Raw genomic sequence first — 25,001 nt, 5'->3', positions numbered from 1 at the left:
AAAAAAGAAAAGAGCGGTGGAGAGGTGAGATATGATGAAACCTTTGAAAAGTTGAGTGGAATTTCTGTGTGAAATCTATACTCTTTAAGATGCTGGCAGTATATTTAGGTGTTTTGAAAACTGCCAGATAAATCTGCAGAAGTGTGGATGCAGTCTTTAAAACAAACTCTCTGCCACTAAATCAGTGCCAACTCATCGCAGCCCTGCAGGGCAGGCTAGAACCGCCCCTGTGGGTTTCTGACTCTGTGGGAGAGGAAAGCCCCATCTTCTGTGCCTTTTGTTATAAAAAGAACATTTGTGATGTTGCTCCAAACCTACTCTTTACCCTCTGTCTTTATCCTATTGTTTGTAGCATGTCATGTTCTTTCACAGCAGTTGCTTATATTAGAAACAAAATTTTTGGTGGGAAGGAATTAATTTTTTAAAATTCTTTAAAGTAAACTTTATAATAATAAAATGCATAAATGTATTAGGTAGCAATTTATTTTAATCTTCATAACCTATAGTTACTGCTTTCTCCTCCCCTCCCCCATCCCTAAATCCTTAGTTGCACATAGGAAATGTCTATGAGGCTGGAAAATTGAACCTATTAACGATTATTCAGTTATTAAATGAAGTCTTGAAAATAATGAAATCTGAACAGTGTCAGGCTGATCAAGCAAGGCTGTCAATAGACCTTCACTACCTTGAAAAAGAGACCAAATTTCAGAGAAAAAGATTATCAGATCTGAAGCACACAAGGTATGCCAGAAAGCTCTTCTGTTGTATTGTGGGAGGATTAGGGGTGGTTTTGATAACTTACCTCAGCAAAGCTCATATATAGTTAGAATTCTTTGGTGTAAATCAGGGGTCCTCAAACTTTTTAAACAGGGGGCCAGTTCACTGTCCTTCAGACCTGTTGGAGCGCTGGACTATAGTTTAACAAAAACCAACTATGAACAAATTCCTATGCACACTGCACATACCTTATTTTGAAATAAAAAAACAAAATGGGGCAAAAACACCCGGCGGGCCAGATAAATGTCCTCGGCGGGCCGTAGTTTGAGGACGCCTACTGTAAATATTCCATTTATACTGAAAAACTTTAATATCTGATCAATTCCCAAGAGAGACACAAGAAGTAGAAAGGAAAATTAATGTAGTTTTCTCCTTATCTAGAAAAATAAACCTTTTTTTAATTTCCTGAGTAGTATCTTTAAGATACTGTAACTTTTATTTTTCCTTAGCTAATTTTTTTGGTGGGTTCTACTAAGCCAAAGTAGGCCTCGAAATTTTTTTCTCTGAGCAGCAAGATTGAGAGGTCGGGGGAGGGATGTCATGGGGAAAGGACCACCTAGTAGCAGAGCTCTTGAGTTTAGAACTAGGAAAGGCTACTGTTTGAGAAAGGTGTGTTGGGAAATAACTCCTGATGGCTTTCTGGCCTTGAAAAAGAGCAAAGGTACTTCAAGCACTGAGTAAGGGTGACTGCACTTTGATTTGTATTTCCTTCCTTTTAACTGCAACCATCATTTGTTTCCTAAATTTTACTCAGTACCTTTTGATGTATTTGTAATTTGGATAAAATTTTTATTGCCATTATAGGTGTAAAATAAAAGAGAATCTCACCACCATAAGACAATCTATTTTTGAGAAACAAGGAGACTGGCATAAAAAGTGGAAAGAATTTCTTGGTCTGTCTCCTTTCGATCTAATTACAAGCGTTTCTCCAGTAAGTAACCTTGACCTCCTATGGGGAAAGTAAGTAACACTGACCGCCACTAAGGCCGTGGCCTTTCCTGGTGTGTCATGTCCCAATGACCTGGAGATGTGGCATAGACATGCTTGTCGTCTTTGCATATGAGTATAAAACTCAGATGTTTTCATGCAGTACTTTTTGTGAATGTCTTAGAATATCCCATAGCTGCTGTTCTGACTTGAGTGTCTAAACAGGAAACATTCTCCTGGTGTGAAGTAGTTGGAGAACCAAGGAATCCCTACTATTGTTGCTAATATTGTACTCCTTGAGTTAAACCATAGTTCCCATTGGCTACTTTATATGTTCGGAAACTGTTTTTGTTGGGACTGAAAAATCAAAAATCCATGTGTCAATGAAGTTAGCAGTGTAATGGTGGTAGTGAGTATAACGTGCCGACTTCATATTGTGGATTCTCTGTTTAAAGGCTGTCGATCTTTTGCCACCCATGTCTCCCCTGTCATTCGATCCTGCCTCAGAAGAAGCCTATGCAACGAGTATTCTTTTTAAGTATCCTGCTTCACTTCCAGGTAGGTTATTTATCTTTTTTTCTTTTAAACCTTCTTCTGCTCTATTACTGACTGTGATAGTAGCTCCTTTCCATTGGCTTTTGTGTTAGTCTGGGTACTTTGGAGAAACAAATCTACAGAAACTTACGTAAAAGAGAGTTAACAGATCATAAGATAGAGAGTTGATGTGTGTTTGGTCTCTCCCTCATGGTAGTTTTTCTTTGTCTAGCCAGAGGTCAGATAAAGGCATGAAGTGGTTGGCTTGCAAACTTTCATAGGTGGGGAACATATTCACAGGATTATAGGATTAAGGTGTAGATGTCAGCTGAATTGCAGCTCAAGAGCAGTGTCTGATACCACAGTGAGGGCATTGATCGGGAAAAATTGGGACTCTGAAACATGGGCTGGGAACATATGGGCTGATGATCCAGAAGAGGAGGCTATTGAGCTCCTAGAAACAATTGACCAAGCCCAGTCTATAGATCCACCCCTCCCAGCTGAAGGTACTAATTCTCTATCAATGAAACAAATCCACAGAAACTTATGTATAAGAGAGAGTTTTAAATAAAGGTTAAGTGCACATCAAGGGAACATCCCAACCCAGTGCTGCCCAAGCCCACAAGTCCAATATTAACCAATCCACAAAGTCCTTCTCCATCTCATAAAACAGATGCAATGGTGCCGACTGCAGGAGGAAAGCTGAGTCATTGAGCGTGTAAGCATCTCAGCATTGGCAGGGGTCTCCACATGGGTGCTCCAGCACCCAGGGCTGCATCGGGGTAGGTCCATGTGGCTTCTCCTCAGGGATGTCTTGCAGGAAGTGAGCCTTGCCAGCTAAAGCAGGTAAACGGGCTAAGGCAGCTGCACCCTGGTCCTACCATCAGAAAGCAAGAGACCCAAGAACTAGAAAGGCGAGGCTCACGGAGCCATTTATCTCTGCGCCCTTCAATTAACCCCACATGTGTTAATTGGCCAGGTTGGCACAATAACTCAGCTTTTGTTCCCACTTTTTCATTGTGGTAAAATACAACCAAGTTTATTTCCCGTGTACCACTCACTCTCAGTGGCACTTAGCAAACTTACATTGTGTACAACCAATTGCCCCCTCTGCCTAATTGTAGAATATTTCCCTCTTTTCAGAGGATAAATCCCATGCTCATTATGTAGGGACGCCCCATTTCTCCCTCCTGCACCAGCCAGCCACGTGGGCTGTCTCGATGCTGTTGCCTCTTCTGGGTTGCTCACATAATCAGAATCATACAGTATGCTGCTTTATGTGTTACCTTTTGTGATTTGGCGTTTCTCACTAGTACCCACTTAAAACGGCTCTTCCGTGTTGTAGCTCCTTTTCCTTTTAAAATCATCTTGAGATATAATTCACATATCACACAATTCATCCATTGACAGTGTCCAGAAGTTTTTAATATAGTCACTGATATCTGCACCCTTCACCACAGTCAGTTTTAGAATAATGTTAACACTGCTAAAAAATCCCTGTGCTTTCAGTGACCATTTCTCCCACTTATCAAATACCATTCCTTTGAGTGGATATTCCACATTGATTCCACATGGCCATTGGTGGCCATTTGGGTTGTTCCCAATTTTGGGCTATTGTGAATAATACTGCTATAAACACAAATATGCAGGTATGTGTGTGGAAACCAGCAGTGTTTTACTGGAATAGTAATTGCTTGAATACCTATCACCTGGGTCCACAAATTAACTTTTGTCACATTTGTATATGTGTGCATATTTCCCCAGCAAAGTATGTTGTAGACATTGTCCCTTTACCCTTAGTTATTTCAGCACAACTTCCTTTAAAAATAAGGATATTTTGTTATATAAATACTGTATTATTATCACACTGAGAAAATGGTCAATAATCCTGTAATCATCTTATGTCCATTTTAGAATCAGTTTCAACTACCATGCCACTCACCTAAACCATAGCTCTACTACATCTAGCTGAGCCTCCTTTCAGTGTTAGAGGGACCTTTGTGTGTCCTTGCCGGAGGGCAGCCTCTGCTGCACATCTTCCCGGTCCAGGTAGCCTGAGAGGCTGTGTGTGTGTGTGTGTGAGAGAGAGAGAGAGAGAGAGAGAGAGAGAGAGAGAGAGAGAGAGAGAGAGAGATGATGGAGGCAGTAGGTCTTTGTTGCCTTGATTTATTGGGTCCTGGTTTCTCGGTTTGAACTTGCCCTAGTGTATAAGCCTTTTGTTTTCTGTTCTGATGTGTGATGGATTTTGTTTGCTCATCTTGGGCATGCTTCACAATCTTCTTGTGTGTTGGACAGGGTTCTCTAGAGAGACAAACCAGATTGCTAGTAATTATATATAAATATATTTATAAAGATAGATATATAATATAAGAAATGAACCGTTAAATTATATACAGATAGATACTACAAGAAATTAACAGTTAAATTATAAAGCAGTGAGACACTAGCAGTCCTTTAAGGCTTGAGAGCCGCCAGTTGCCAGTCCCCTTCTGTAGAGAGAGCTGGGCTATATATATCCAGGCAGCAAACAGCAAGGCAGGTCCCCAACTGTCATCAACTGTCGATCCCCAGCTCCAGAGATGAACATTCCAATCGTGTGGGCTTAAAGGGACCTCAACTTACAGCGACACAGTCTACAAGCTAGGCATCCCACAGGTAGTGTACCCCTTTAAACTGAGGCACAGAACAAGCAAGGTGAGGCTCACCGAGCCATTTATCCCTCTGCCCTTCAGTTAATCCTCCTTGTGTTTATCGGCCAGGCTGGCACAATGAACTATCACATTTTTTTTTTTTTTTGAACTATCACATTTTGTTTAGCAGTGTTTGTGTGTTCATGGTAGGAGGCAGTGTCTGCGCTTTTTATTACCTGTTTTGTTATGCCCTCTGGTGCCTGGCCCCTCCTTTCTGTGCCCCATTTCAGGTTCATATCTCCTGAGTTCATGTGTTCCAACTTGTGGCTTTTCTCTTTCCTCTCATGCTCAGACAGTACATCTTCCTGGTATTCTCTGCTTTTAGCCAAAATCCATCTGGCATCAGCCGTGACATTCTTTGTTTTCTACCCTCGTCTGGATCCGGCGGCTCTTTGTCAGTGTACTGCTGGAACGGTGTCGGACGATCTTCAGCAAAGTTTTACTTGCGTGTAATACTAATGACAGTGTGCTGTAGTTTGAGAATTCTGTTGGGTCACCTTTCTTTGGAATAGATACAAATGGATGTCTTCCAATCAGTTGACCAAGTAGCTGTCTTCCACATTTCCTGGCATAGATAAGGGAGTGTTTTCAGTGCTTCATCATCTTGTTGAAACATTCCAATTGGTATTCCACCCATTCCTGGAGTCTTGCTTTTGGCTAATGCTTTCACTGCAGCTTGAACTTCTTTTCGTTTCATTGGTTTTTGCTCATACTTCTTGAAATAGTTCAATATGAACTATGTCTTTTTTCTATATTCTTTTTTAGTCATTTTATTAGTGGTACATACAACTTAGCACAATCCATACATACATCAATTGTGTAAAGCACATTTGAACATTCATTGCCCTCATCATTCTCAAAACATTTGCTCTCCATGTAAGCCCCTGGCATTAGCTCCTCATTTTCCCCCCTGCCTCCCTGCTCCCCCTCCCTTATGAACCCTTAATAATTTATAAATGATCATTTTGTCATCTCACACTATCCAATGTCTCCCTTCACCCACTTTTCTGTTGTCCATCCTCCAGAGAGGAGGTTATATGTAGACCCTTATAATCTCTTCCCCTTTTCCACCCCTCCCTCCCTCTAGCCTCCTGGCATCACCACCCTCACCACTGGTCCTGAAGGGATCATCCGCCCTCGATTCCCTGTGTTTCGAGGTCCTATCTGTACCAGTGTACATCCCCTAGAGCCAGATTTGTAAGGTAGAATTGGGATCATAGTAGTGGGGGGGTGATGGTGGTGGAGGGGAGGAAGCATTCAGGAAGTAGAGGAAAGTGACATGTTTCATTGTTGTTACACTGCACCCTGACTGGCTCATCTCCTCCCCGCGACCCTTCTGTAAGGGGATGTCCTATTGCCTACAGATGGGCTTTGCGTCTCCACTCCTCTCCACTCCTCTCCACTCCGTACTCCCCCTCATTCACAATGATAGGATTGTTTGTTCTGATGATGCCTGATAACTGATTCCTTCCACACCTCGTGATCACACAGGCTTTTTTTTTCTGTATGCTTTTGCTTCCTGCATCATTCAATATTCATAGACTCTAAATATTATAACCTAAGGCTTGAATTTTTCTTCAGTTTTTCAGCTTTTTTTTTTTTTTAACAATTTATTAGGGGCTCATACAACTCTTATCACAGTCCATACATATACATACATCAATTGTATAAAGCACATCCGTACATTCTTTGCCCTAATCATTTTTTTCTCCTCTTTTCTTTTTTTACATTTTATTAGGGACTCAGACAACTCTTATCACAATCCATACATATACATACATCAATTGTATAAAGCACATCCATACATTCCCTGCCCCAATCATTCTCAAAGCATTTGCTCTCCACTTAAGCCCTTTGCATCAGGTCCTCTTTTTTTCCCCCTCCCTCCCCGCTCCCCCCTCCCTCATGAGCCCTTGGTAATTTATACCTCGTTATTTTGCCATATCTTGCCCTATCCGGAGTCTCCCTCCCCCCTTCTCTGCCGTCCTCTAGTTTTTTCAGCTTAAGGTATGTTGAGTATCCTTTGCCTTTTGGTTTTCTATCGCTAGGTTTTTGCGTATTTCATTATCATCTTACTTTGTATTCTCAAGCTGCTCTTTGAAATTTTCTGTTCAGCTCTTTGACTTAATCATTTCTTCCATTTACCTTGCCTCCTCTATGATTAAGAGCAAGTTTTAGGGTCTTTTCTAGCATCTACATAGATCTTTTCTTTCTTGTCTTTTAATGACCTTTTCCTTTATTCATAAAGGATGGTTTTAATGTTGTCCCACAGCTCATCAGGTCTTCTGTCCTTAGTGTTCAACCTATCTGTTTATGGGAAATCCTTGAAATTCTGTGGAATAACCTCAGGTTTGTATTTTGGTCCTGTGGACTTAGTATTTTTCAGCTTCAACGTAACTGTGCTAGGTCTATCAAAATGTTCTGATACTTGAACATATTTTTCTTATTCATGAGGATCTTTTCCTTAACTGACTGTGTTAAGTAGGGTCTCTGTCTTTGATCTTGGCTTAGTTTTTTAATGGCAATCGAAGATTGTTATGTTGAGTCAATTCTCACTCAGATGCCCCAGTATGACAGAGTAGAATTGCCTTATAGACCGTAATCTGTACGGGGAAAAAATGTCCAGGTTTCCCCCCATGGAATGAGTAGTGCGCTCAAACTACCACCTTTTTAGTCAGTAGTCAAATACTTACGTAGTTGTACTACCAGGGCCCCTTTAGGATACCTCTCCCCACCATCTCCCATTGTTATTAACTGTGGGCGTCACATGGCTAGTCAGTGATATGTTGAGGCATAACTTTGGATTTGTGATTGATGCCAGGCACAAACGTGTCAAGCAATGTAAACTTGGCTTTGTTTCTGCCTTAGTGGTAATTGCATGATATATGTACAGTGCTGGAGAGTGAGGGCGTAACTTTCTTTTGGAAACTTCATTAGTATGAGCTCTTAGTTTTCTTTTTATTTTTTTCGAGCTCTCAGTTTTCTAAAAGCCTTCTTTTGTATGTTCTCCAATACCGTCCTACCATCTCTTTATATGTAACAATAGAAAAGTGGTCCTTTCCTTTCACCTTTGTATTACTCAGCTTATGTTTTCTTTTTACAAGTTCTTAAAAATTAAAATGTACACACCTAATTTTTAATAAACATTTTTGTAAGATAGTGTTAATAATAAAGCTCCAGGCTCATATGACCTGAGCATTTTTAAAATTTATTTATTTATTTATTTAAGTAATTTTATTGGGGGCTCATACAACCCTTATCCATACATCTATCCATATCTCCATCCATTGTGCCAAGCATATTTGTACATTTGTTGCCATCGTCATTTTCAAAACATTTTCTTTCTACTTGAGCCCATAGTATCAGCTTCTCATTTTTCCTCCTCCCTCCCCCACCATCCCTCCCTCATGAACCCTTGATAATTTTAAAATTATTATTTGTTCATGTCTTACACTGACCGATGTCTCCCTTCACCCACTTTTCTGTTGTTAATCCCCCCCCGGGGGGGTGGTTATATGTAGATCATTGTGATCAGTTTTCCCCTTCTCTCCCCACCTTTACCTTCCCCTCCTGTTAACTCTACTCATTATTGGTCCTGAGGAGCTTATCCTGGATTCCCTGTGTTTCCAGCTCTTATCTGCACCCATGTGTACATGCTCTGGTCTAGCCAGATTTGATTTGTAAGGTGGATTGGGATCATGATAGTGGGAGGCAGGGAGAGCATTAAAGAACTAGAGGAGAGTTGTATGTTTCTTTGGTGCTATACTGCACCCTGACTAGCTCGTCTCCTCCCCGCGACCCTTCTGTAAGGAGATGTCCAGTTACTTACAGATGGGTTTTGAGTCTCCACTTAGCACTCCTCATTCACAATGATAGGGTTTTTTGTTTTGGGTCTTTGATGCGTGATACCTGATCCTGTTGACATCTTGAGATTACACAGGCTGGTGTGCTTCTTCCATGTGGACTTTGTTGCTTCTGAGCTAGATGGCCGCTTGTTTATCTTCAAGCCTTTAAGACCCTGGACATTATATCTTTTGATAGATGGCACCATTAGCTTTCTTCACCACATTTGCTTTTGTACCCACTTTGTCTTTAGTGATCTTGTCAGGAAGGTGAGCATCATGGAATGCCAGGTTAGTAGAACAAAGTGTTCTTGCATTGAGGGAGTAATGGAGTAGAAGCCCAATGTCCATCTAGTACCTTAATACTAAACCTATGAATATATGTACATAGATCTATTTCCCACTTGTCATATATAAATATATTTACATATGTACATGCCTGAATTTAGACCTCTATAAATGCCCTTTGCCTCTTAGTTCTTTCCTCTGTTACCTTTTACTTTCTTCTTGTCCACTATCATGTTCAGCATTCATTTGGGTGTCAGTAGTAATTCCTCTCGGTTACATTGCCTTGATCAAGCCCTACCAGGCCCCCCATACCCTCCACCATTGATTTTAGATCACTTGAACCTTTGTCCCTGGCTTTGTTAACACCCACTTCCTTTCCCCTGCCCCCCACCCCCCTCTGTCTCCTTGGAACTGTTGGTCCCATTGTTTTCTCCTCTGGATTGGGATTGTTTATCCCACCTATCTTATCTAGATAGACATGCAGAGACAATAATTTGCACAAAACAAAGAAACAAAAGAAAACAAAACAAAAACTACAAAAACAACGACCCCAAAAAAGAAAAGCTGATAAGTAGTGCAAGGCCTGTTTGTTGGACTCTACAAATGTTTTCTGATTGGGTGTCTGATTGGGTGTCACGTCCTGGCCCCATAGTCTATTTTTGGTATTAGCTGGGGACTTCATTGCTCTGCTCCCCTTGCTGTTATGTTGCATGCCTTTAGTGTTTCGTCCTGGTGTGGTGGAGTCAAATGGGGCACAATTCCCACACTGTGTCTCCAGTGTTGTCTCCCATAGTGCTATGGTACACACATAATTAAACAGGGATTAACTGTTTACTCGTTTAGATACACCTAAGCAATGTAAACAAGAAAATGGTTCCAGAAGAGAGAGTGATACTTGGAGAGCTGCAAATGAGGCAGCCCAGAGGTAAGACAGTTTTAATTTTCATAGTGAATTTTAACATTAATTTTAGTTACAACCTAAATTAATTTCCACATCACCCAGTCTAAAAAGGAGCCCTGGTGGCACAGTGGTTAAAGCACTCAGCTGATCACTAAAAAGTTAGTGGCTCGAACCCACCCTCCACTCTAGAAGAAACCTGGCGAGTCTGCTTCTGTGAAGATCACAGCTTTGGGAACATCTGGGGCAGTTCTCTGTTCGGAAGGACGGTTATCTCAGTTGGAATTGACCCACCAACCCAATAATATTTAAGTTGAAGAAGTGTTGAGTCCGTGAACAGATTCCCCCATGATTGGAATGAAAAACTCTTCTGCAAATCAAGATAGTTACCTTAAAGTTACTGTTTTAAAGGTCTTAAAAATAAAATAACGTACATTGTAATCAATATTGAGACGTGTGAGGTTTTTGTGTTTATCTAAAGGAACGTGTGTGTGTGTGTGTGTGTGTGTGTAAAGGATAAAGGAATACTATGTATAATGCCGCAAACGAGAACTCGGAGTAAGTAAGATTTTACTCTAAATGGTACATGATGGCTGTAGAGTTTATGGGAAATTAGCTTTGAATATGAAACGTGAAAACAATCTTAGAGTCTTGTGTACAGTGAAATGCTCTAATTTTCACCTTGAGGATATTGTCATCATGCAAGTTCAGATCATAGAAATTGTTTTCACTGTGTACCAAGTCTTGGAATGATCATCAGGTAATTTAGCCTTTTTGAAAATACAATCAAGCTTATTTTTTAATATAGCAGGTAAATAAAATTTTCCTCTTTTGGGAGGCTGATACACAAATTGAGCTGAAGTGTGCTGCTCTAATTGTCACCAAACCTCCCTAGAATAAACTGCCTTTTGATGACTGGGACGAATTGAGTTAAATCGTCACGGACAGATACGGGGCAGACAGTTTCTGTAGAATGTTGAGAGGAATCAAGTGAGGGGAATTCTCTACTTAGAATGTTGACTTGTTCATCTGTTTTCCTTGTAGCCCTGCCTTTTTGTTGCAGTCAGCTTCACTGTCAGATAGAAGCAATGTTAACCATCTTGAAAAGGTACATCTTCACTCTGACCAGTTTAAATTACACCTTGCAGTTTCACTAAACTTGGCTTTTATTTTCAGATCTCCCAATATTTGCACATTATGTAGCATTTCTGTTTATGTCTTTTGCATTGTGTGTAAGTTGAGAAAATGAAATTGTTTACTTGGGCTCGTGAGCCTATAATTTCACAGTAAAATTAACCATATTTTATATGTTCATGTTAAAGAGAAGCCTCTAACGGATAATCTTTAGGACCAGCCCTGATTATTAATGCCTTTAACAGTACATATCTGTCTTCAGGACACGGAGGTGAGGCCTTCATTAGTGGAAGAGGGAACAACCAGTAAGAAAGCACCAGAATCTGAAGTGGAAGACGCCCTGGCCGACGCCGCGAAAGCCGCCTGGAGGAGTGCAGCCGGGGGGTGTCTGCCAGCCAGAAGAAGCGACGCATTCCAAAAAGAGCAAGATCATTTGGTAGAAGAGGTTAGGAAATATAATAAGTATGCTTAAACGTTGGTTGTTTGCTCAGTGGTGTGGGGATCATAGATGAATACCTGAGGAAATTTGGAAGAAAGACGGTCACAGCTGCACAAAATCATGGTTGCAGCAGAATTATTCTCAGGAAAGTAGACCTAGGTTTACTAAACGTTTAAAAAATAATGCATGTGTGATATCTTTAGAATGAAACCAGCCACATAAGTTGTTGCATCTGGGGCAATCCTTTGTTACAATACTGTTAGTGTTGTCTGCTTTTAGCTGAACTCCCTCTTTTGATTATTAGAATAAGATTATACACTCATTTTATCACTGAGCAAGGTATTGTTATCATGACTTTCTGGAAATTTCATAAGTGATTAAATTGTTATGTGAGCTGGCTTTTTCGGACCCAGCTCTGTCCCTTATCACTGATCTACTTTTCACTGGAAAGCGCCTGTATCCTTCTGCCCTTCAGGGTCGGGGTTCCCGGGTAGTACAAATGGTTACGTGCCCAGCGACCAACCCACAGGTCCTGGTGTTCTGCCTTGAAGCCCTGTGGAGCTCAGCTCTGCTCTGCTCAGACACACATGGGTTCACCGTGAGTCAGCGTCGACTCGATCTCAAGTGGGCTGTTGTATTCTTCAGTGTTGCTCTCAGTTTACACAAATCAGATACTCAAATCTTGATTGCTATTTTTATTCTGTGTTTTCTGCAGCATCTTTTAACATAGTTTCAATTGGGTTAAACAGCCGGAAAATACGTGACTTTATATTCCTGAAAGACTGAAAGAAAAGTTTGGTTAAGTGCACATTTAGATATTAGAGTTCCTTCCCTTCTCTCACAGAGCCCAGGTAGCATAGTGGTTAAGTGTTGGGCTGCTAAGTGCAAGGTCTGCAGTTCCAAACCACCAGCTACGGAGTGGAGAAAGGTGAGGCTTTCTAGCCCTATACAGAGTCACAGTCCAGGGAACCCACAGGGGCAGTTCTGCCCTGTCCGGTAGGGTCGCCCTGAGTTGGCCTCCACTCAGCGATGAGCTCTCGTAGCTCAGGCCTGATCAGCCTGAATAAGTTGTCCAAATAAGAAATCAGCCATTTTTCTTGGGATAGAACAAGAGATGAGACCAGTTCCATGACCTCTGGCCACATTTTTAGACGCCTCAAGTTCTAGGGTTTCTTTTTATTGGTTGGCTGACACTGACTACACTAAAGTAAAGGTAGGCAGTCAACTCCCGCCCCACCCCCACCCCACCACGCCCACCACGCCATGAAAGGAAAGGCATAGCAGAGTGGACTATGGAGCTGAGCAAGAAGAGCCAGGAAATCGCAGAGAGCTGACAGTAAAGTTAAATTACTTTTCTCTATTGGTGCTTTTGACTAGGATATTCTCTGTTTGAAGTCTAAGTAGTCGCTGTGCCTGTCGTAGGTTAGAAGGGAAGGTTGGGGTTAATCTGATTATTGCTATATGAAGCTTGTTTTTTAGGGATCTTGGGGGTGGGTGGGTAGAGATTTCTATCTACATACACATGTTTTGTTCCCAGTTGTATTGCTAACTGTTGTGTTAACATGTATGCCAACCTGATTTTGATTCTTGTGGACTGTATAGGACAGGGTAGAACTGCCCCACGGGATTTCGTGGGCTGTAAGCCTCTTGGGAGCAGATGACCAGGTCTTTTCTCTGGGGGAGCTGCTACTGGGGTCAAACCACGACCATTCAGTTGCCGGCTGTGCGCTTTAAGCATTGTGCCATAGGCCTCCTATAATTAAGATCCTTTTCCTATTTGAAATGCATTCCTCTGCCTTTGTTCCTCATCGCCAGAGGATCCTGGCAAAGAACTTAGTTGCTAGTCTCTCCTTTTACTGTTAATAGAAGTGTTACGGTACAAATATATGACAGTGAAGATTCTGCTTTGTTCAAAACTCGACTTCTTAACGCTTTTACTGAAAACAATATGTTTTTAATTACTTTTTATTAAAATGTTTTTTTTTAATGTTTTATTGGGGCTCTTAGAACTCTTACTACAATCCATCCATACATCAGTTGTGTCAGGCACACTTGTACCTAGGCTGCCATCCTTTTCTAGACATTTACTTTCTATTGAGCCCCTGGTATCTCCCCTCTCCCCCAGTGACTCCTTGATATATTAGAAATTATTATTTTCGTATCTCACACAGTCTGCTGTCTCCCCCCGTGGTTTCTGTTGTTTTCCCCTTGGGGGTGGGGGTGGTTATGTGTTGATCCCTCCTCTCCCACCTTTCCCCCTACCCTTCTGGTATCACTGGTCCCTTTCCCGTGCCGTGAGCTCCTATCTCTTATGTATACCTGTGCATGGAAGCAGCACTGGGGTCATGATAGTGGGGGTGAGGAAGCCTCAGGAACCAGAGGAATACTGTGTATTTCATCAGTGCCTTACTGTGCCCTGGTTGACTCATCCCTTCCTTGTCACCAGTCTGTTGGGGGATGTTCCAGTGTCTACAGGTGGGTTTGGGTCTCTGCTTCTCTGACCCCCCTCGTTCTCAACAGTATGTTTTTGTTTATTCGTTATGGGTCCTCTGATGCCTGTTACCTGGTCCCGATGACAACTCATCATCGCACAGGCTGGTGGTGTGATTCTTCCATGTGGGCTTGTTGCTCTCTGCTGGATGGCTGTTTGTTTAACGTCAAGCCTTTAAGACCCCAGATGCTGTATCTTTTAATAGCTGGGCACCATCAGCTTTCTTTACCACATTTGCTATGTACCTGTTTTGTCTTCAGCGATTGTGCCAGGGGGGTGAGCATCACAGAATTCAAGTGTGTTAGAACAAAGTGTTCTTGTATTGAGGGAGGGTATGAGCAGAGGCCCTAAGTCCGTCCACTAACTGAGTGTATTGCCACACATATATATACGCCCATAGGCCAATACTTCTATTTTTATGGATTAATGTATGTATGTACACGCCTATGCTTATACCTCTATCCATAGCTTTGCTTCCTAGATCCTTCCTCTGTTTCCTTTTACCTTCTTCCTGCCCCACCCATCATGTTCCCCCTACTTCCGCCTCTTAGCTAGATTTCTGTTGCTCCAACACCTGGAGGATCTCTGCATCCTCCTTGTTGATTTTCATTCCCTATTTCCCTTGTCTGTGACATTTGTTCACTGCATCCTTCCCCCGTCACCTTCTCCCGCCCAGTCCTTCTGGGATTATCAGTCCTGTTGCTTTCTCTACAAACTTGTTTCCCATGCCTATCTTATATAAGTAGGCAAACCAACAATGACATAGACCAAACAAAAAGAACAAAAGATTGAAAAAAAAGGGGTGGGGGAAGAGAGAGAGAGAACATATATATTTCTAGATCTGTTCTCTGACCTTTATGACTATCTCCCCACTGGTCCTGGGGGAATTCCGGGAGCTGCCCCTCCGAGTCTCAAGTCTATTTTTGGGGTTCTTTAGGAGCTTTTGCGGCTTGGCTTTGCTCCAGTTGCTGATCTGTTATTTCCCCTTCTTGATTTGCCCTGCTGTGGGGGTATTTTTTTTTTTAAACTTAAAACCCCAAAGTAGCCATTTTAGTGGACACGGAGCTGTCACGGTCAGATATACGACAGATATGTGTATAGCAGCTTAGGACATTGCGTTGTCAGACCCCCCCCCACGGCTTCCCAAGTGGAAAGACTCACCTGTTCTCCCCTTTGTAATGGTTCCCCAATCAAGCTTGGGAGGGAACCATTTTCTACCTTGGTGATTGGTAGATATTCCGGAACTTCTGCATTGAGCTTATTTTGTATGTCCTTGCTGTGGGAGGGACTGCTGGCTATGAAGTGCTTGGGTTCTGTCATTGGGTTGGTAAGGAGCCCTGGTGGTGCAGTGGTGAAGTGCTCGGCTCTGAGGGGTTGAGTGGTGTGATGTGCACAGCATCTCTGCGGAAGGAAAGGCCTGGAGGTCATCTCTTGCTAAATGACAGTGAGGAGCCCCCACGGGGCAGGTCTTCCCTGGGTCACTGTGAGTCAGAATTGAGCTGATGACAAAACAGCCATAAAAAGCTGGGCTGGATAATCTTTGTTGTTTTTGTTTTGTCTTTTCCCCCTGTTTTAGGTTGCTAAGGCAGTTTTATCTGATTCGCCAAAACTTTCTGAAGGAAAGGAAGTAAAACTGGAGGAATTAATTGACTCTCTGGTTTCTAACCCATTCTTAACAAGGAAGCAAATTCCCCGAACTCCAGAAAAGCTGAGTAAGTTCCTAATGCCTTTTCTCTTTTACCTCCTTTCTTAGATAGTACCCCTATGAACCCTCATTCTGACAAGTTCTCTGGAAGCGCCTTTTGAAATACTCATGTGTCTTTCAGTTCAGTTGTCGGTGGTTCCTCATTTGCTCTGATGGAAGAGTCATTCAGGGACTCAGTGGAGGCACTCTAACCGTGTGGCATTCCACAGATGGACTCGAAGAACAGTATATGGTTACATCATCCAGTGTATTCAGTATAAGCCAAGCCCAAGCCCTCTGCTAGTGAGTTGTTTCTGACCCTATAGGTGACCTGATAGGAAAGAGTAGAATTGCCTCATCGAGTTTCTGAGGCTGTAAATAGTGTGTTTTTAGTAGGTTGGGTTATCTTTATGTGAAATTTTTGTTTGTTTTAACAGTTTTATTAGCACTTCATCCACATATCATACGATTCAATAATTCAATCATATTGAAGAGATTTACAATTGTCATCATATTCTAGAACAGTGTTTCTCAACCTTCCTAATGTTGCCACCCTTTAATACAGTTCCTCATATTGTGGTGACCCCTCAACCATGAAATTGTTTTCATTGCTACTCATCACTATCATTTTGCTACTGTTATGAATCAGGTGGCCCCTGTGAAAGGGTTGTTCAACACACACACCCCCAAGGGGTCGCGACCCATAGGTTGAGAACTGCTGCTGTAGAACATTTTATTCTCCCTTGTACTTATTGTTAATTCAGGTAATTAAAAGGAGCAAGATCAACCACACCACTGTATTAATTAAAGCCTTTATTAAACAGCTGGACTGAGAGTAGGCTAGCTTCTGGAAACCTCTCGATCCAGAACAAAGAAATTCCAAACTTTTTATAGTTCAAAATAGGGGGCTGACTCAAGGGGAGGGGGGATTCTAGCAGTTCTTACCAGGTTGGCAGAGTAAGGGAGTTGGAGGGAACAGCACAGCTGCAGGTGCCAATCCAAGGTCTTCTGAGAAGTATACCTTTTTTGCTAACTGGACAGGCAGGGTGTGCAGACATCTTGGAAGAGTCAAGGTTGGGAGAGCCAGGAGAGGGACGAGGAGAAGGGGGCAAGTGCTAGCAGGGATTAGAGGCAGTTTGAACAAGATGGATGGTGGGGTACCAGCCCCCACAATCAAATGGATCCAGGGCAGTTGTGTAATTGAGGGGTAAAATTCAAGAGACATCAGGCAAGGCATACACTTGCTCACCTCCGGGGACAGCCAGGATCTCAGTAACCAGGGCCTCTCAGAAAGCGTGAATATATTTCCAATCACGGCTTACATACATTTCGGGGACCTGCAAGCCTCCCAATTACATCATAATAGGAAGGGGTTGTACTATAGGCATACGTGCAGTAGAAGGGGGATGAGCTAGGGGTGTACACGCAATAGGAAGGGGAGGCGCTAGGGTACACGTGTGAGAAGATAGGCAGACTCTAAAGTCAAGATGGCTGCCTAACCTTGACCCTCCTTGAGTTGGCTTGACCTTGTCTTTGGGTTCTCCTTCAGGGGAACAATCCACTATCCTTATCAGCTGGGAGTGGGCCCCACCTAGGGTACGACAGACAATAGGGTCTGATTGCTCTAGATCAGGGGTGTCAAATTGGTGGCCCCCAAAGTAATTTTTTTGTGACCCCTGATGCTCTGAAATAAAATTTAATGAGGGAATTATGTGTGCGGTATTGCCTCGATCTCCCCTAAGTGCTATTTTCTTCATAACAAATTTTTTTCTATTTTAATTTCATTTCAGAGCATTGTGGGCCACATAAAATTGCCTTGGGGGGTGCATGTGGCCCGTGGGCCCCCAGTTTGACACCCCTGCTCTAGATGGCTGATGACCTTCAGGGAGATAACCTTTAAGTAACTGACCTCCAAGTATATAGACATTGACTCTGTGTTAGCAAGCATCATCTTAGGTTTGGCATCTAATATTGGGAGACAACCTAGGGAAAAATCTGTCTGTATCCCACAGATGAAGTTCCTCATGTTAAGCTAGGTTACTACAGTTTTTTTCCTCCTAGTTGAGGCTGTAAATCTTTATGAAAGCAGATTTTACCTTTGTTTCTGTGTGTGGACTGGTAGGTTCAAATCACCAAGACAACTTGGTTAGCAGCCCAAACGCTTAACTCACTCTGCTACTGGGACTCTTAAACTCAGTGTACTGGGGTGTACTAAGCTTTGATACTCTATAAGAGTGTAGATAATGTAGATTTTTTATGTTGATTTATTTGTGTTTATAAGCTAGGAAAGACTATATGCTCACTAGGAAAGAAACAATCACCATCTCCAGATCTGACCTGCCATCACCATTTATAGACTGTTTTCTGTCCATCACAAACCAGCCAGCGGCATTAGCCAAGTAGTAGGTGCGCGTAGGTCTTTCCACCGCTATCAAGCTAGGCAGACTGCCCCGTGTGTCTTCCTTATTACCTGTGGTTTGTGCAGCAGAGTTCTGATTCTACTTTCCTCCTGTAGGCAGATCCTGACTGAGTGGTTATATATATATAAGATCCCTTTTGCTGCTGACAGTGGGAAGTTGATTCAAACCGGGCCCCCACACCTCATCTAGCCCGCCCCACCTGTTTTTGTAAATAAAATTGCACTGCATTCTCACCTGGCCCCATTTGTCTATGGCTGATCTCCTGCTACAGTGGCACAGCTGCATAGGAGTATCAGGTTGGGTGTTGTGCAAAGTCTAAAATATCACCCTAGCCCTTTACAGGAAAAGTTTGCCAAACTCTGATCTAGACGACCCAGAAAGTGTCTTTTTCAGATGTATCATTTGTACGTGCTATACAAAAGTATATGCACATTTCAGGACCAGCTTTCGTTTCTCCGTGTGAGCTCGTGCTTGCGCAGTTCGAGATGGGGTTCTAAAGTGTTGCTCCTGTTTTATCCGGAGCTTTCCTATCTATCCACTTACTGAATGGCTCAGTGGCGTTATTATTGGCACATGAAAGAGAATATTTAGTCGCATGCTTTATGTTTAGGAAAGCTACTAAATTGTATGCATGCCCTCTTCTCTTTACTTAGTAAGTGAAATTAGAAGCTCATGGAGAAAAGCTGTTGAAATAGAAGATGACAGGAGGACAGAACCAGTTCAGATGGATATTGAACAAAGAGAAATTTTGCCAGAATCCTTCCCTGTGTTGCACGATCAAACAGAATTTAGCATGGCCAGTTTTCTCTCAACAACTGCTGTTTCGGATTTTAGCCCATCTCACTTGCCTGAAACAAGAGTTGTTACGGATTGCTTCAAACCCGTGTCTGAGAAACACATGGCAGCCAGTCATGCAGGTGCCGCTCAGACCCCGAGTCCGTCAGCTTTGTTCAATAAGAATGTAAGTTGCGTCCAAGATTTGGAAGGTACAGCTGTACAGACCCAGCTTTCAGAAACATGTCAAACAGAGGCGTTCTCCCCTGCGCCGCACAGCAGGCTGAGTGTGCTCCTGCGAGGCGGCCAAGAGGAGCATGCTGAAACGCCAGACTGCCTGCAAGCTTCTTATAAAGAACCTTCCGTGCCAAACACAGCATTATGGAGCTCTTTGCAGCTATCCAGTGGATTTAGTTGTAAGAGTTTTGAGGATACTGGTTTTGGCATATTGCACGAAACTCTTCCAGAGGAAGTTGGGCACCTAAGTCTCAACAGCTCCAATAACACAGAGTTCAATTTTGAGCCGCAGCCAAATAGTCCTGTGCCCAGTGGACTTTGTCCAGAAGATGTGCGAGACATATTTACTACTCCAAGATCAGACTTCAGTTTTCAGGCCCTTTGCAGTCGATATGAGGCTCTGAAAAAGTCTCTTTCTAAGAAAAAGGAAGAATCTGATCTTTCTATACCTGGCACTCTTGAAAGACACAAAGCAGAATTGCGTCTTGCTCCTAATAACAAGCAAACAGATGAAACGTTTTTGGACACTCAGCATTCGCACGTGGACTGTCCAAAGCCATCTGTAAGCATGGCCCTTGCTGAAAGGAAACGGTCTCTTTCACCACTAATTAGGTTTTCTCCAGAGGAGCCAAGAATCAGGACTGCGATACCGTGCAGTCTTGGAGATCTTCTACCTAATTTAAAAGGTAAGATTCCTTTAGAGCTGAGTACATTCAGCAATTGAAGTTTTCTCTCCACTTTGTATACACGAAGGCGTGGGCACGGTCCTTGTTTGTAAGCGGTGATAGAATATGCTCCCCAGTCTTTCCAACCAGGCTGAGTGACGTGGACCCGTTTCTCTGTGGGTCCTTTCAGAGTCTTCACAATTAGATAGTAGGGAAGGGGTGGAAAACAACACCCCTAATCTGAAACCTACTACTTTTATAATGTGAAGCTTTGGTTGGTGGGAGGTGGTTTTTAAAAGTCTGAGAAGCAATACTTGAACTCTGTCTTGTGACCATACCAGAACTGTTTTTGCAATGAGTGAGGGTGGAAAGCAGACTCAAAACACTGTTGGTCGGTGGTAAGAATTGTTGAAGCTGGATGATGAGTACATATGAGTGGATCATTAATTTCTCACTTTTGGATATGCTTGAAGTGCTTCACGATAGGAATTTGTAAAAATGGCTCTGATATCATTTGAGGACAGTCCTGTCTGATGGGACAGATTGACTGTACATCACTCTCAGTTGGCCACAGTCATGAACACTAGTGTACTGAGAGGTTCTAGAGGCATGTTGTTCAGGAGAAAAGGTGGTTCAGTAAGAGCAATGGTACTTTATCATAGTTTAGTGTTTGCATAAGTGTGAACCTTTTGCCTAAGAAAACATTTGCTACTAAGAATCTAATCATATTTACTTTACTTTTTAATGTTTACTTATGTTTCCCCCCTTTTTTAATTTCAATCAATTTTGCAGAAGAAGAAATTGAGAGAATGAGTCCTGATGCAGAAAAAGCTTCAACTGAAATGAAAAGATAAAACAATTGAACTCAGATGCACTTAGCTTGAAGTTATGCTACAGACTAGAAACTTAGGTATACATTGGGAATGTAACCCTGTTTTTCAAAGCCTAAAAGATCTTAAATGTTTTTCCCCTCCTGTAATATTTTTAGATAAGGAAAGCATGCTTGGATTATTTCCATTTATAGTAGGAACATGGGGTTGACATGTTAGGGTTTGGAAAGCCAAGTGGAGAGTTATGTGGAGACATTGTGAGATTTTGAGTTACGTAAGCATCGAGTAAATGGCTATACAGTTGTACTTTGTTAAAATCTCAGTTTATTAAACATAACGATGAGTGGTTTTTGATGTCCTCTCCTGAAGTGGTTAGTGTAATAGCCAATGATCTTTCCTTTTAGAGAAATATGTAACTTTTGTTTCTTTATGGAACATTCTGGTACTAACAGAAAATAAGAAGAGTGTAGTGTAGTCAAGAGAAGAAACTTACTTGTGAGTGGAAACCTCTATCTACGTGGGCTTAGTGCTATTAAAGGGGATGAATTCTGAGAAGTGATGTTGGATGGACTAACGTGCATGTGATGGTGGTGAAGCTGGGCAGAGGAGATACATCAAGAAAAAGAAAAATGGAATGATGACGACACTTTTAATGAACATTTATAAATCCATTCAGTGGGTTGTACGATAGGTTTATATTTGGTCTAATTTAGACTTTTGATAATTTAATCTAATTTTATATTTTAACAGAAAAATAAAATTTAAAAATTACTATTTGTGCCTTGGTTTTTTTTTAAGTCATTTTATTGGGGGCTCATACAACACTTCTCACAATCCATCCATCCATCCATTGTGTCCAGAACATTTGCTGCCATCATCATTCTCAAAACATTTGCTTTCTACTTGAGCCCTTAATATCAGCTCATTTTCCCCATCCTTCCCCACGCCCTCCTCTCTCATGAGCCCTTGATAATGTATAAATTATTATTTTGTCATATCTGACACTGCCTGATGTCTCCCTTCACCCACTTTTCTGTTGTCCGTCCCCCGAGAGGAGGCTATATGCAGATCCTTGTAATTGGCTCCCCCTTTCTAAGTAGCTTTTTTTTTTTAAGGGATGAAGTAAAGGAACTAGATTTGATCATGTTACTTTCCTGCTCAAAATGATATTTCCTCATTACCTACAGATTAGTGTTCACACTCATACTGACTGCCATCAAATGGATGCTGACTGACCAACTGCCCCTGGGAGTCTGAGATGGTTACTCTATGGGCATCTTATCTTTCTTCCAAGGAGCAGCCGGTCGTTTCCCGAGGATCACAGCCCACCATTTGGCCGCTGTGTTACCAGGGCTGCTCTAGTGCCCAAAAGAACTAGAGAAGACAATTGTTGGCTGACATTGTTGTAAAGGTAGGATTAGCTGGACATGGATAAGGCTCTTCGGGAAGGGCTCTCCTCTGTATTCTGAGTGGGAATTGGAGATGAGGCCCTGTGTTAGTCTGGGTACATTAGAGAAACAAATCCACAGAAACTCAAGCATAAGAGAGAGTTTCATATAAAGAGTAAGTGCGCATCAAGAAAACATCCTAACCCAGTGCTGCCCAAGCCCACAAGTCCAACATTAACCCCTATGTCCAACACCAATCCACAAAGTCCTCCATCTCACAAAACACACACAATGATGCCAACTGCAGGAGGAAAGCAGAATCAGTGAATGTGTAAGCATCTCAGCACTGGCAGGGGTCTCCATGTGGCTGTTCCAGCACCCAGAGCTGCATCAGGGTAGGTCCATGTGGCTTCTCAGGGATGTCTCAGGAAATGAGCCTTGCCAACTGAAGCAGGGGACTGGCTAAAGGAGCTACACCCTGGTCCGACCATCACAAAGCAAGAGACCCGAGAACTAGAAAGGAGAGGCTCACTGAGCTATTTATCTCTCTGCCCTTCAATTAACCTCATGTTTTTATTGGCACAATAATCCTTAAGTATCTCAGGTGCATATGCCGTCTTCTGCCACACTTCATTCGACCTGCTGGCCTAGAGAAGACCTGTTTCTAGCCTCCATTTGAACACCTGCCATTGCTGTCTGAGCCAGGAGGCATGGGCAGACATTGGAAGGACAATGGCAACTACAATGCCCTTGGTTATAGACAAGTCTAAGGACCCCAGGTGCTGTTGTTTTGTTTTTTAACAGTTTCATGAGCATTTCATCCCCATATCATACAATTTAATAATTCAATCATATTAAGCAGAGTTGTACAATCATCACCATATTCAATTCTGGAACATTTTCTTGTACTCATTGTTAGTGTAGTTTTTTTCTAATTATGGCAAAAATATACTCAAAACATTCCATATTCTACAACTTCTACTTGTATAATTCAGTGCCATTGATTATATCCTTTGTGTTGTACAACTGTTGATGTCATTTTCCAAATTATTCCACCCCCATTGACATAGACTCAGTGCCTCCCAAGCAACAACTGTTTCCCCTTCACCCATGGTAACTATTGGTCAAGTTTGGTTTTTTCTTCTTTCCATTTTTTTTAGTGGTTTTCTTGATAACGGTATTCACATCATACACTTTCATAGTTAAATCGTTTTTAAAATAAGTTGTATATACATTATCACAATCTGTTCTATGGCTCCCTCATCATTGTTTGCTCCCCAAATCCCCTCACCCTCCCATCACATCCTTTATAAAACCATTGCACCAGTTAATATCTAATGCATTAACTCCTGTGCTTCACAAACTGGGAAACCCAACAGAATAAAAATAAAATGGCAAGAATAAAATAATATAAAGATAAAACTGCAAATAAAAAATAACGAAAACACCACCATCAATATTGAAAAAGCCAGGGAAGAAATTTTTGTGGAATGAGCAAGAAATACTTGAGGCTAGATCAGTCAGGTTGGGTCAACATAGAGGTCAACTGACCAAGTGTCAAATTATACCATGTTTGACCCACTGTAGTCAAGTTTATAATCTCAGTAAAGCTGAGTCCCTTACCTTGTGCCAGAGGCTTAATCTGCCTCTACTCTGCAGATGGATTTTGGGCTCCCACTGTCCTCCATAGCCTTCTACAAACCTGATACTTTCCCCTTTGTCATGTTTGGAGTTTGGTATTGTTATCTTGGATCGCTCAGACGGTGTGCTTCTTCCATGTGAACTTAGTTCTGAGTCCTCACTTAGATGGCTGCTTGAATACAAGCCTTTGAGACCCAAGACACAATTGATAGCTGGGCACCATCTGCTTTCTTCTCCACTCTTTGCTGCAGCACCCTTTTCAGTGATCTTTTCATGAAGGTGAGTATCAAAGCAGGGCCGCGTGATCAGAAGTAACTGTTCTTGGATTGGGGCTAGAGTTAAGGGAGAGCCCAGAAACCATCTGCTTGTCCATGTGTTATGCATGACTGGTTTACTGTGGCAATGGTGTTAACGACAGAAACAACTCACAAGACCAAACAGCAGCAAAACAACAAAAACAAATGAAAGGCAGAAACCCAAAGAAACAAAAAAATAAATTGTCAATCATCCCCCTGGGGTATAAGGCGATTGCATTGATCACACCAACAAGTTTTCCAGTGGCACATAAGACGCTGTCCATATGAGTAGTACTATGCGCCACAACCCGTGAGTCGTTGCCCTGCACAGTTCTACCTCCCAATGGGTTGAGCACTGAACACAGGATAGGTGCCGGGGAAAACTTCCTTGATCAGTTATTTCAAGTGAAGATTCCTGCCCAACGTTCACAACGTGTTATATTAGTGCAAGGGGAACACCAAGTTTCCAAGTATATGGTGATTCTGGGCCCCTGTACATTGGACACCCACCACCCCAGAGGTTCCCCAGGTCCAGTGGCTGCTACTTCCACAGCCCTGGGATGGCCCTTCTCCACTTTTCCCATCAGAACAGCCCAGTCCTCAGTCTAAGGGTACAGACAGCTTTGAGGCAAGGCTCAGGTCTTTCAGTTGGGCCTCTGTTGAATCCCTCTGGTGTGGCCCCTGGGGAATGCCACGCCACCAACAGAAATATCAGTGTCTCTTCCAAAATGTAGAGGCTCCCCTGCCCTGGTCCGAACTTGATTATCCAGCAAGGTTCTCCTTCCATTCCAGTGGAAGGCCCATTGACTAGTCCTAGCCTGGTCTCAGTGCTGTATGGCATCAAGTGGATGCTCCTCTCCCTTTTCACCCCCCTGAAGGAAGGAGCCCAGCCAGTGGGAGGGCCCCTCCTTCCTGGTCCAGATGCTATTCTTTAGGACGATCTCGTCAACTGGTAAACGTTCCTGAGGCCGCTTTAAGGAAGTCCGAAGTCAGCGTGCTAGCTAGGTAGAGCTATGAGCGTCGTCGTTGCTTCAAGAATGGCCGGA

General features: G+C 42.5%; 1 protein-coding gene and 1 non-coding gene across 2 annotated transcripts in view; both read left to right on the top strand.

The window, feature by feature from the left end:
- HAUS6 (HAUS augmin like complex subunit 6) overlaps window positions 1-21,401 on the top strand; it is a 37,970-nt gene extending 16,569 nt beyond the window's left edge. Inside the window, exons 9-17 of the mRNA XM_075559971.1 lie at window positions 548-741; window positions 1,582-1,708; window positions 2,160-2,262; window positions 9,902-9,983; window positions 11,001-11,064; window positions 11,353-11,535; window positions 15,597-15,732; window positions 18,778-19,821; window positions 20,593-21,401. Of these exons, the coding sequence (XP_075416086.1) occupies window positions 548-741; window positions 1,582-1,708; window positions 2,160-2,262; window positions 9,902-9,983; window positions 11,001-11,064; window positions 11,353-11,535; window positions 15,597-15,732; window positions 18,778-19,821; window positions 20,593-20,654 (1,995 nt within the window). The 3' untranslated portion in view covers window positions 20,655-21,401. The remainder of the gene's footprint in view (window positions 1-547; window positions 742-1,581; window positions 1,709-2,159; window positions 2,263-9,901; window positions 9,984-11,000; window positions 11,065-11,352; window positions 11,536-15,596; window positions 15,733-18,777; window positions 19,822-20,592) is intronic.
- On the top strand, window positions 10,789-10,921 carry LOC142460512 (small Cajal body-specific RNA 8). Its single transcript, XR_012786704.1, has one exon.
- Window positions 21,402-25,001: the final 3,600 nt, after the last annotated feature.

This window comes from Tenrec ecaudatus, chromosome 10 (genome assembly GCF_050624435.1).
Source record: "Tenrec ecaudatus isolate mTenEca1 chromosome 10, mTenEca1.hap1, whole genome shotgun sequence".
Taxonomy (NCBI): domain Eukaryota; kingdom Metazoa; phylum Chordata; class Mammalia; order Afrosoricida; family Tenrecidae; genus Tenrec; species Tenrec ecaudatus.
The sequence above is the reverse complement of the archived record's forward strand: the minus strand, read 5'-3'. Positions and strand labels throughout refer to the sequence as shown.